General features: G+C 37.8%; 1 protein-coding gene across 2 annotated transcripts in view; it reads left to right on the top strand.

The window, feature by feature from the left end:
• Window positions 1-12,637, top strand: part of LOC134745320 (uncharacterized) — a 621,323-nt gene extending 608,686 nt beyond the window's left edge. For both annotated transcript variants that reach the window (XM_063679338.1, XM_063679332.1), the window contains one exon: window positions 12,412-12,637. In XM_063679338.1, coding sequence (XP_063535408.1) covers window positions 12,412-12,576 — 165 coding nt within the window. In that variant the 3' untranslated portion in view covers window positions 12,577-12,637. The remainder of the gene's footprint in view (window positions 1-12,411) is intronic.
• The last annotated feature ends 1,088 nt before the right edge of the window (window positions 12,638-13,725 follow it).

The following is a 13,725-nucleotide window of genomic DNA, read 5'->3' as shown; positions in this document are numbered from 1 at the left end:
TGTTGTTTAGTATTCATCACCATCAGCCTACTCTCTTCCACTGCTGGACATAGGCCTCTCATATTGCACGCCATTGAGCACGATTTGCGGCAACTCTGATCCCGCTCTTACCAGCCACCTTGCGAAGGTCATCGCTCCATCTAGTTTGAGGATTTGTTTAGTATTAGTATTACCCATGTTTAGGGTTAGTATTAGTATTACCCATTTACTCCGTGATATGACGACCCTTTCAAGTCGCCGGTAACAGTCATTAAGGCTAGGTGGAGAGGTTTTTCTCCTCTGCAGGGTAATTTAACTTCGTTCTCAACTTAACTTTGTTCGTGACTCCGAGGCTCCTATTCCGTATGCCAAAATGCTATCAGACGATTTTCAGTGTTCTAATTATTGCAGCTTCATAACATATACTGATTTAAATTACATAAAAATCTAAAGATGGCGAAAGAAATAATAACTTTACTAAGGGATTGAGCCTTTATTAGTGACGTATTAGTATTTTATCTAGCTGCTGAGTTAATTTTAAAGTTAAGAACTAGGGAACAAATCATATTATTTTTAAGATACTAATTAAAATTAAATAAAAAAACCTAAAGATGGCGAAAGAAATAATAACTTTGCTAAGGGATTGAGCGTTTATTAGTGACGTATTAGTATTTTATCTAGCTGCTGAGTTAATTTTAAAGTTAAGAACTAGGGAACAAATCAAAATATTTTTAAGATGTTCTTATTTGTGTTTTTTAAGTAGTCACACTATACATAAATTATAAACTGAAATAGATAATATACCCAAAAGAAAAAGTGACCAAGTCCACCGGTGGCCACCTGCCTCGGCCACCGGTGGAGTTGTTGGTCACTTTTTCTAGAGATTTTAAAGATTAAATAGACCATCCCCACATACTCGTAATAGCTATGGTTATTACATTACTTTTGTCTCGTTAAAAAAGTGCTTAACATCCAGACTCGTTAAAAAAGTGTACAAACAAGTGTACTCGGTTAAAAAAGTGCCTAACATCCAGACCAAACAAAAAACAGGGGGCAGACCACCAGCCTCTTGGTGGTCCACTATCAATAGAGACATACGAAACCAAGATATCTCATCGTTGACAGCCCAGGACAGAACGACCTGGCGCACACCCACAAGAAGGCCCGACCCCAAATTTAATGAAGTTGGGACAAGGGAAGAAGAAGAAGAAGAAGAAGAAGAAGATTACATTACTTTTGTCAACCCAATCGCAATGACACGTAACTGGAGAAATGTCGACGGAGCGGCGACATAAGTCGCTCCGTATAATCGCGTTTGGCAACAAATTACGAGTTACGGGCATGCGCGATCAGCTGTGCATGTGTGTTTTAGACATTTAACTATTATTACTGCGTATAGAACACAAGAGAGGTGAGTGTATAAGGGAGAGGTAGAAACGGGAGTTGGAAGGGGCAGACCTCGGCGGACTTTCTCTGATCAGATCGGGGAAATCCTGAAGAAAGGCCAGGTCAAGAGCACCCTAAACCTTCGAGCGTGTATGGAATGTTATGAAAGTGAAGGAAGCGAAAGAGGTATGTCAGGATCGTAGCAAGTGGAAATCCGTTTTCTCTGCCTACCCCTCCGGGAAATAGGCGTGATTATATGTATGTATGTATGTATGTAGAACACAGAGAACCAGTATTTTGCGCCACGAGTTGTTGCCGGCCGACAGCAAACTATGGAAGCGTCAATTCCACGGCGCTTACGTCTTACCGGTCTTTCCCAGCCCTCAAGCCAGTATTTCGACGATCTGGCCTAGTGGGTAGTGACCCTGCCTGTGAAGCCGATGGTCCTGGGTTCGAATCTCGGTAAGGGCACTTATTTGTGTGATGAGCACAGATATTTGTTCCCGAGTCATGGGTGTTTTCTATGTATTTAAATTAAATTTATATATCGTTGTCTGAGTACCCATAACACAAGCATCCTTAGGATTACCGTGGGACTTAGTCAATCTGTGTAAGAATGTCCTATAATAAAATAAAAAAATTGTTGCCGGGCGACAACAAACTATCCCGTGTTTCACGCCCCACTCCCCTCGCATACGTTGCGATTGCGACGATTTCATTGTTTGGTATGGCTTCTTTGGTATGGACTTTTATAGGAAACTGGAGTGGAGGTGAATTAGTCCATTATAATACACTTTGGTTACAAAATGTTGAAGAAGTGTTTTCTGTCTCATTCTTATTCGTCACTCGTTCTTTATTCGTCTTAATTGTTTGTTTTTTTTTGTCATTACCTTCTATGAAATAAAACTATGCAAACGGATTATATCGCGTATATTGAATTTATAATAGATCCTCACGTTTCGAACCCTTTACAGCGTTCATCATCAGCGTTATTTATAGCGTTTTCATAGTTTTATTTCATGAGTAACTATCGCGGTAACCGAAGACAGTATCATAACCTTCTATGGTTAAATGTGTATTTTTAGTATTTTTTGTGTTGTGCAAATGTTGATATTTTTTTGAAACATTATGTAAGTAACAATTATTTTTGTTAAATTTGGGCATGTGATATTTTTTTATAACGGTGAATAACTAATTAAAGTTTTATCATAATAATACTAGTTAGACCAAGCTATGCTGGCAGCGATTTTGATAGCCCAAACTGTGCAAGGGTTATTTTGAACGTCAAACTTCTATAAAATTAGGTATGACTATCAAAATCGCTGCGAACTTAACTTGGTCTAACTCTTATAACTCTTCTTCTTCCTGCCCTTATCCCACGTTATGTGGGGTCGGCACAACATGTTTTTCTCTTCCATTCTCCTCTATCTTTCGTCACCTCAGCACTCACTCCTTTCTTTCTCATATCCTCTTTCACACAATCCATCCATCGCTTTTTGGGTCTACCATACGCTCTCCGTCCATCAACATTCATCCCTAACATTCTTCTAACTCTTATAACAAATATTAAGAAACAAATCGAGAATTGATTACATCTAGCTTTGTAATATTCTTTTTCTCGAATAGTTCTGTCTTCGCCGAATCAGTAAAACTGTCTAAAATAAAACGGTACGGAACAAACATTTCAAGTCTTAATTCGGAAACGAAAACGAATATTACTGTATCACTCTCGCACACTCGTTATTTGCAATAAGAGTAAGCAAGAACACGATGCGAAACGAAAGCGTAGATTAAATCAGTTCACACACCATTACTATGGCTGTATTCAAGCGAAAACAACCCATAGAATCTTTTACTATAGTAAAATCAAACACTCGCTGCACGCGAATACGTAGTGTTCTCTCTGTCACACTTACCTACGGTGGGTAGGTGTGACAGAGAGCACATTACGTATTTGCGGGCAGCCAGTGTTTGATTTTACTATAGTTGTAGAGGTAAAAGTAGTTTTGCTAAACTTGGGATCAACGGCAAATACAGACGGATTGAGCTTCATTTAAGGCGGTTCCCTGAGCCAGAAGGCGAAAAATCTCCTTATATGATCATGTTTTCCTAAAAGGCGTTGATATTCGTAGACATGGAAAAAATATATGTAGTTCTTGACTATATTATCTTTAATATCATAGCTTCCAATACACGAATTATGACACTTCGCTCGATACAATTAATTCCCAAAATAACCTCTAACTCGGACTTTTAATCCAACTTTACTCGGTTATTTATTATGTGATACTATAAACAAAAAAAGAAGAAAAAACAATCTTAACTTTAATAGTAATTTCATAGCTTTCGAATTTCGATATTGTAAGGTAACGTTTTCGAACAAAATTCGAATTCGATCAAAATTGACGCTTGGCGCGCATGATCTATCCCGTTCTTTCTTGCGAAATGTGACAGTGACAGCGGCAAACCGATGGAACGGCCTTACGAAATAAGGTACAAAATTGTATAACATATTGTTCACGTTGGCATCAACCAGATGGCAGTATAAGATTAATTATATGGCAATATTATTTAAATAAGTAATTTAGAAGTTACGAGGAAATTTTAGAACATACCTACATAACAGTCAACATAATAATGCTCCTTTTGCTTCTCCGTAGTTGTGCAATTAGCTTTTATTTATATGCTAGCGTGATAAGTACAATATAGATAAATATACAAAAAAAACCGTCCAAGTTCGAGTCGGATTTATTAGCTTTTTTTGTGTAATTTGAAATATATATTTATGTAAAAAATTTTTTTTGTAATTTTGGGTTAATTTTATTGTTTGTAAAAATTGACATGTAAAAGTGCCCCTGTGGCCTATTTGCTGAATAAATGTTTGATGTTTAATGATGTTTGTTTGGAGTCACGCACGAAGGGTTCCGTACCATCACGGAAAAAAAACAGCAAAAAAATCACGTTTGTTGTATGGGAGCCCCATTTAAATATTTATATTATCCTGTTTTTAGTATTTGTTGTTATAGCGGCAACAGATACATCATCTGTGAAAATTTCAACTGTCTAGCTATCACGGTTCATGAGATACAGCCTGGTGACAGACGGACAGCGGAGTCTTAGTAATAGGGTCCCGTTTTCACCCTTTGGGTACGGAACCCTAAAAAACACCAAACCACCTGTTACCACCTGCACCTGCACCTGTTAGTGCTTGAAAATGGAGACCTAGGCTCTCCGAAACATGTCGCGCGAGTGACTAAAAATTCGTGAGTGAAACCGCTAAGTTAGTTAAAAAAAACACTAAAGATATTATGATCAAAAATACAACGAATTAAATGTCCCTATTAGATCATGCTCCTTTAATTTACATATACCTTTTTCTAATCACATTTAACGTTTAAAAGAAAACTTGTTACAAAGCACTAAGTTCTATTTTTTCTTATCTAATCAAGTACTTTAATAAAAAGACGTCAACTCACAACAATGCCATTCGAACCATTTAATACAGTACGTGGGCGATAAAAAGGAACATTTAATTTCCAAGTAACCTTCAGTATTGGGGTCTGAATGGAGTCATTGGGACGGCGAGCCAATGTACGTCGTGCATAGTTAATGGCTCTATAAAATATCCTAGAGTCTTGAAGCGAGCGCGTGGAATACCCATAGCCAGAAAAATTCAGATAATTTTCTTTTTATCAATTCTATATGTTTTTTCCATCGAATTTTTATAATATATTTCATCGGTAAAGATAAGGGTCCTTAAATAATTCAGTTCTGATTTACTATATTTATTAGCTTCTGCCCGCGACTTCGCCTCTGTGGACTGATAATGATGACTGATAAAAACTACCCTATTGTTTTTTGCCTCGTAGAAAAAGTATTACACACAATATTGATATAATCAAGCTTTTCAATCTCGTACCCAATTAAGGCCACTCAGCAATCTTCGTGGCCTTAACACGGTACTCGTATGAACAACTCTCCATTATATCACGATTGTATAAAATACTGTTTGCAGCCACCTCGCTTGCGGGCAACCATTATAAAATGCATCTCTCATTTCGTATCAAAACTGACATCCATCAAACCGTGTTGTCAACACGAAAATTCCCACGTATTTTTGCCAAACAGTGGCAGTAGAGGAAGTGCGAAATGTTGAACGGATAGCCAAAGCTCTGCCGCGTCGGCGTTATTCAATTTACATGCAAATGGGAGGGGGTGGGGGGCGCCAATACTACGCTGATGTATCGCGTCAGAACGTGTCCTGTGCCCGTGTAGCGCGTCGAGTGATGGGCGAGAGCGATTAACAACTACCAGGCCCCTATTTCACCACGGTGTCAGGTGCGACAAATGTCGACATCACTGTTACTGACGTCACAGGCCTCCATAGGCTACGGTAACCACCTAACATCGGATGGGCGGTGTGCTTGTTTGGCACCGACATTTTAATTTAAAAAAAATCTATTATAAACAAGTAGTTATTTTGCGAAGCAAATGGCAATTTGTCACAAGATTTAAAATAATTTTCGTATGACAGGAAACGAGTTCTGTGTCGGAATTTCGTAACGGAAGTTACGTGAATTCACGTGTTTCTTTTAACGTCATTTGGAATTTGATTAATTAAGATAAAGTCGAAATTCCTTCAAATCAAAAATGATGTATGTTGAAAGGTTAAGACGATAACGACAGTATCTAACGTCAATTTTTATTTGTTGGACCAGCAATGTTAAGGTTATTTTTAGCGTGGCACCTGATAACACAGGTAGCCTTGTGGTTTGCATTAGGTCTGGGGTTAAAATCGCCTGTATATCTTGATAGAAATGATCTAGCTTCGAGGCCAACTTATTTATTCTTACGAAGCAGTCTCCACAGTATTTATAGGATGGTTATGTTGTACGTTGACCACGGCAACCATAGCACCGGCTTCTACTTGAGAGCAGTGCTAGCAATTATGGATGGTATAGAAAGGATGCCAATCTCTTATGGCAGAATTGTTGCATAAGTGACCGCTTTCAGCTTTAAATAATAGTTCCTAATCTCTCCGGTGGCGCTAGTTAGGCTCTGGGACATGAGTATAACATGAACCATATAAGGCAACAAATAACCCGACCAAATTACGTAGGTTGTTTTTGGTAGTATTTCGGTGTATGGTAGCGCCGCCTAATTACTGTTTTTTGATGGACACTTTTCATACATAGAGATTTGGCTCCTTCATATAGTCTCCGTGCTAGCAATGTTTGTATAGTGTACCCGATCTCCGCTTACGTTTGTAAATTGCTCCAGCAATATTCGTGTGAAATATAACGCTACAGTTGCTGTCTTCGATATTCACGGGTCACGTCACATAGGTCAGCGTTCGGTTTTAATATCAACCATGCTACGGTTACGTGGGGATTGACGTGTTGAGAGGCAGTCACACTTTGCATACTATAAGAAAAGCATTAAACATATCACAATTAAAATTTATAATAGTCTTGACACAAAAATTAAGGATTCCAGTAATGTTAAGGAGTTCAGTGCAAATCTTAAGACATACTTAATAAGTAGACCATTTTATAACCATGCTACGGTTACGTGGGGATTGACGTGTTGAGAGGCAGTCACACTTTGCATACTATAAGAAAAGCATTAACCATATCACAATTAAAATTTATAATAGTCTTGACACAAAAATTAAGGATTCCAGTAATGTTAAGGAGTTCAGTGCAAATCTTAAGACATACTTAATAAGTAGACCATTTTATAACCATGCTACGGTTACGTGGGGATTGACGTGTTGAGAGGCAGTCACACTTTGCATACTATAAGAAAAGCATTAACCATATCACAATTAGAATTTATAATAGTCATGACACAAAAATTAATGATTCCAGTAATGTTAAGGAGTTCAGTGCAAATCTTAAGACATACTTAATAAGTAGACCATTTTATAACCATGCTACGGTTACGTGGGGATTGACGTGTTGAGAGGCAGAGTCACACTTTGCATACTATAAGAAAAGCATTAACCATATCACAATTAGAATTTATAATAGTCATGACACAAAAATTAATGATTCCAATAATGTTAAGGAGTTCAGTGCAAATCTTAAGACATACTTAATAAGTAGACCATTTTATAACCTAGACGAATATTTTGGTAAGATATTTGATTAACAAAGACTGACAATTACACTCATTTTATTTTAATTTTTATTGTTTTAAACTATTATTATTACTATCTGTAGAATTTCATGACGAATTAATCTGTATAATTATTCATTATTATTTAATCGAACTGACCTCATCAATTTTGATTTATTGGGTATCTATATTTTTGACATGTGTTGAGGAACCCTAATCTCACGTCTCACGGACCAAGGAAGGGAATGCATCACGCGGGGGAAGCAGCCGCATCTATTTTGCATATCACTCTTCGCCGTTCGCTGTTGACGAGCGCACATATACTTACGCCCTTTTTTAGAAGTCAAAATCAGTGTCAAAATGGTGTAATCAATAAGCCTATATACTAAAACTGCATGTACTGAAGAAATTTGGATTAAAAATTATTTAAAAGTTCATCTGCATACGTCATTCAATCATCCAGTCATCTATACCCAAAAAAGCAATTGACGCCAAAGTCATACATGGTCCTTCATCGAGCCAAATATACAAGAATCAAGCCCTAAAAGGAATCCAGAACGTTTAACCAGCTGAACCGAAGAGTCAAGACATTTATCTACAAATTGCATACAGAAAATATACATTTACCTACGCGAAACAATAAAATTAATTACTTATATATATTCAAATTGGTTTGATACTGTGTATCCACTACTGCATGGATTCGTCGTTATTAGCAATAAATATATTGAGTATTGAGGCTGAGAGGTAAATCCTTATAATCATCAATGTATCATGTATACTGCTGAATAAATAAAGGGCTCATGATTTTCCATAATGATGTGCATTACTGTATTGCCTGATAGTGACTTAAAATTACCTTTGTTTGTCCATACCATCTCACCGAACAGGTTTCATGTCCTATTCTTTCTCTATTCAGGCAGCTCGCCTTTGGAATAGTCTCCCTGTTAAAATTAGACAGTGTCCGAATAGATTTGCATTTAAAAAATCCTTACGTGAGTACTTTGCTGGCAGAACGATGAATTCTTAGTGTTTCTGTTTTGAAAGTTTCATCTGATATCTTATGTATTTGTATGTATGTATATTGTATGTATTTATATGAATATTATATATACAGATATATGTATGTATGTCTATGCCTATCCATTATTTAACTATACTTGTATAATTATATGTAATCACTATGTTGCACCGCCTACAAATTATCTGCTTTGCCCGAAGGTTGACTGGTAGAGAATGCCTCATAGCATTAAGTCCGCCTTTTGTACGATTGTATTTTCTTTTGTGCAATAAAGATTAAATAAATAAAATAAATAAAACTTTCAGGTTTGTGACTTAATTCTTTACGATACATAATGTTCTCGTCTTGTCAGACCACTTTTTAGGGTTCCGTAGTTCCGTACCCATAGGGTAAAAACCGGGACCCTATTACTAAGACTCCACTGTCCGTCTGTCTGTCACCAGGCTGTATCTCATGAACCGTGATAGCTAGACTGTTGAAATTTTCACAGATGATGTATTTCTGTTGCCGCTATAACAACAAATACTAAACAGTACGGAACCCTCGGTGGGCGAGTCCGACTCGCACTTGTTTGAGGTTCTCCCGTTTCTACCAAACTTTAGTTTTAGTTAAAAAATCACTAATATTTAATGCTAATACTGATGTAGTTTAATTTTATATGAAAATATTCTACAATAACTCAACCCAAATAAAGCCATATCCATAACAAATTCATATCCGTTATTACAATCAAGATTAATAGGCCTCACGGTTTCCTATCAAACAGGGAGCCGAGCCGATGACGTCACTCGCCGCAAGCAATCCTGCAGCAACCGCAACTGACGCTTCAGGAAATTAGGGAACGTCTTCCGTCTGCAGCTCTGTTGCTGCTACAACTAAACAGGATATATTGTGTCCTATTAAAATAACATGTCAAAATACGAGGAAACAAATTACACGATGAAATTACAGAAAGCTTTTGGAATATTTAGGATGCTAATTGTGGACCGCGAGCCAGGTGCAAATTTCGTCATCGCCTCCGGGCGAAAACTCGTATAGCGGTTAACGGCCATGTATGATGAACCCTCGTGAACGTCAGCTGCCGCTCCGTTGGTGGGTTGAGGAATGGCAGCCACCGAAACGCGTAACATACCGCGATACAACCGGCTGACGATTTGTTTTATTAACAATAGCATCTAAACTATCATCTGGCAAAGTATCAAACGAGAGGCGATGACGCCGATGACTGAAAAGAATTTTCTTTTTTACATGTTCATGTGACCAGCTGACGGTCTTTCCACAGCGATACAATCGGCTGACGATTTTGTTTATTCACAATAGCATCTAAACTATCATCTGACAAAGTATCAAGCGGAAGGCGATGACAAATTTTTTTTATTGACTTTATTTGCTGCCATTCCTCAACCCACCAACGGAGCGGCAGCACAGATTAATAAATAGTTATGGCGGCAGCTGACGTTCATGAGGGTTCATCATACATAGCCGTTAACCACTATACGAGTTTTCGCCCGGGAAGCGATTGGTCATGGAAATCTGTTCCTGGCCCGCGGTGTATTGTTTTGACACATTAGTGGTAGGGATTCTATCTGCGCCATTCATCTTTTCAGTTTTGCCAAACATTTTGACAAGTATAATATTTACTTTATTCTTTAAAAACTGCTTGACCCTTTACCATCAGGCAAAGGGTGACATGCTTACCATATAGTATATCGTTTACCATAGTCAGGTTTTAGCTCCAAATCTCCTACAAAGCATTATATCATCCTTCTAAATCCAATAATGTTCCTTTGGCAGTCGTTTGAATTTACTTGACCGAAAATTTCGGTGGTTTATGACGAAAACCGAACACTTTAACTTAATTTCAGAGAAATGAAAGCACAAATTTTTGATATTTTGTAGATTTTGAGTGTTGTAAGGTTATCTAATCTCATACTTTGGTAAAGATTCATGCATATTTGTAATATGATCAGAATTAGGATGTGGGATGACACTATCCCATTTCTTTGTTAGAGTTTGACTATGTGGGACCTATTCTGCCCATAGCCCGGTTAGTTGTCTTGTCGTATCATGTAATAAAATTCCTATTATGTTCAACCTATATCTAGGGAATTTGCGTAGTTTTAAAAGTTCCCTTTAGCAGATTTAGTTAAAAACTGACTATGGTAAATGATATACTAGGTGGGTGGCATATGACCCTTTGCCTGGTAAAGAATACAATAACAATAAATTGAATATGACAGTTCATTACTCAGAGAGGCAGTGGGATTACCGTATCCCACGTTTTTTTTCTAGTTTACAGGAACATAATTATCCGACTTTTGTAAATACATTATGTACAAGACGTTCAATACGGTTGCAAACCTATATAAAGTACTTAATAAAACATGTTTTTTCTCCGCGGCCTGGTAAAGGGTTAAAATTAAGCCCCACATCTACTTTCTCCTGGACAACACTTTATTCGGGTGTGAAAAGCCTACGTCGGTCAGCCCCGTATTAACCCGCCTAATGCTCTTAGCGCGAGCACTGTCATAATGCGGCCTCAAATTATAAATAATCTAGTCCGCTTAGGGACCTGCACATTGGTGTTGTTGGCTAAACTTTAATCATTTCCAAATTTACATAAAGGAAAAAACAGTCATATCGTCTCTGTTCATCGAAGACAATATTAAAATATTCTATAAAAAAATATTTTAATTCCAAATTTAAACATTTTAATATTTTTTTTAAGTTTGAGGGTAAAGTTAACTGCAATAATATCTTCGAAGCATGCAATTTTTTTTACACAGTCTTGTTTGTTGGAGGTGTCTGGTTAACACGCGTTATTGTACAAGATAATAAGAATATTAATTATCAGCTATCTTCGGTCAGATATCTGTGTACCTGCTCAAGTGTTGTTGTCTAGATGTAAATTAGACGAGTCTATAATTATTATTTTTATATACCACGTCGCACGTGTAAACGCTGGTGGCCTAGCGGTAAGAGCGTGCGACTTGCAATCCGTAGGTCGCGGGTTCAAACCCCGGCTCGGACCAATGAGTTTTTCGGAACTTACGTACGAAATATCATTTGATATTTACCAGTCGCTTTTCGGTGAAGGGAAACATCGTGAGGAAACCGGACTAATCCCAACAAGGCCCAGTTTTTCCCCTCTCGGTTGGAAGGTCAGATGGCAGTCGCTTTCGTAAAAATTAGTGCCTACGCCAATTTTTGGGATTAGTTGCCAAGCGGACCCCAGGCTCCCATGAGCCGTGGCAAAAATGCCGGGACAACGCGAGGAAGATGATGATGATATACCACGTCGGTGGCAAACATATGGCCCGCCTGATGGTAATGGCAATGGATGGTGGTTTTTATTAAACAGAAATATCTGCAAACTGGAAAAAACTCACTCTCGTTGGCGAGACTCGAGCTCGCGACTTTGGATCACTAGCCCATCGCTTTAACAACTGAGCTACAGAGACTTACACGATGACAGCTAATATTTCCACTGTATCCTCTATATGCGCCTTAGGGAGGTGCCGAATGACATTTACCATCCACATACCACTTCTTAACATCCTTCATATAGCCTTCCGCCTTAGGGAGGCGCCTAGCGACATCTACCGTAAGATTATTACATTGCTTAACTGCTACCAAAGTAAAGTTCATATTGGAAATTCACCAATAACTTATTTACCCGCCCCGGCTTCGCACGGGTTACAAGTCAAGAATTACTCTATTGATTGGTGAAAACCGCATCAAAATCCGTTGCCTATTTTTAAAGATCTAAGCATACATAGGGGCAGACAAACAGCGGAAAGAAACTTTGTTTTATACTATGTAGTGATAGAAGAATCTATGTTTGTGTCATAGTAACATACATTTTCATCCCAACCATAACTAACCAACAATTTCTATTGTTCCAGGTAAGTTCCCAATGCAGCGGCGTAAACAAAAACACAACCGGCCGAATAACGAGTGAAAATCTCTCACATAATGAGCCGTGGAACACAAGCCCCGCACAAAGAGATGAGCCGACCTCTTCATTAGACCTCCTTGAGCAAAATACAGCAGTCTTTGTAAAATATTAACGCATATAAAGTTACACGCTGGTAGCTGAGAACTAGACGGGGTTTTATGTTTTGAATTTAAAGCGCCTTTAGCTTGGATTATGTTTTGGGTGGGTTTTTATAAAGGAATTAAGCACTTGTTTTAGTTTGACACTCTAATTTTTCGGGGGACACTGTTTTTAAGACTCTACTGTCCGCCTGTCTGTCACCAGGCTGTATATCATGTACTGTGATAGCTAGATAGTTGAAATTTTCACAGATGATGTATTTCTGCTGCCGCTATAATATAAATACTAAAAAATAAATTTGTACGGAACCCTCGGTGGGTGAGTAGTAATGTGACTGCTACATAATGAAAGGCGAGTGTGGGTTTAATTTAAAACACATATCATTAGCTTCTCTATGATATGTCCATAAACTGCAGCAGCATGTTACGCCCATGGCATTCGATAACACACTCCATAAAACGTCGTCTCGAATGATATCCTTACAACTTTGAAAAAATCTCGTAAGTATCTCACACCGCTATTCAAAGTCGATATTTACCTATTGATTGACAGAACAAGATTTTTTTCTTTTAAAGTAGTGTCGATATGTGGGAGGTGTAACTCCCACGTCAGCATCTTACAATCAATTACCTAAAAATAGAAAAAGATAAAAACTAAAAAGAGAGGAAAAGTTGAGTTCATTGGAAGCCCAATTAATAATATATTTAGCTCAAACAAAACCCTTTAAACTATCTCGTTTTGTACACATATTTAGTGATTCATCTATAACCACAGCTGGTGCAACCTAAGGTCTGTTTTTTTTATTCCGTAGACTAAAATGACGTTTCATGTGTAAGACATGACATTTCTTAGTACCACATGAAATGTAATTTTAGTCTACGGAATAAAAAAAAAAACAAAATATAACAGAAACGTAAAAATTATGAATTACCTACATGGAATTCCTGACGGCTTATGGCGCCCCCTGGCCATATAAAAATGGGCTGGCTACATAAAAAAATGTTCTAATATTTAAAAAAAAATCCAAACCACATCCTCCACTTCAGGCCAGTCTCGCAATTTGCAGGATCCTGTTCGAGTTATTTGTTTAGATGCAATCTCGTATATGATTAAAACAGTGCAGGACTAGAGCCTTGGGGAAATCATTGGGCGGACGCACTGC

Source organism: Cydia strobilella, chromosome 1 (assembly GCF_947568885.1).
Source record: "Cydia strobilella chromosome 1, ilCydStro3.1, whole genome shotgun sequence".
NCBI lineage: Eukaryota > Metazoa > Arthropoda > Insecta > Lepidoptera > Tortricidae > Cydia > Cydia strobilella.
This window is presented reverse-complemented; position numbering and strand designations above follow the sequence as displayed.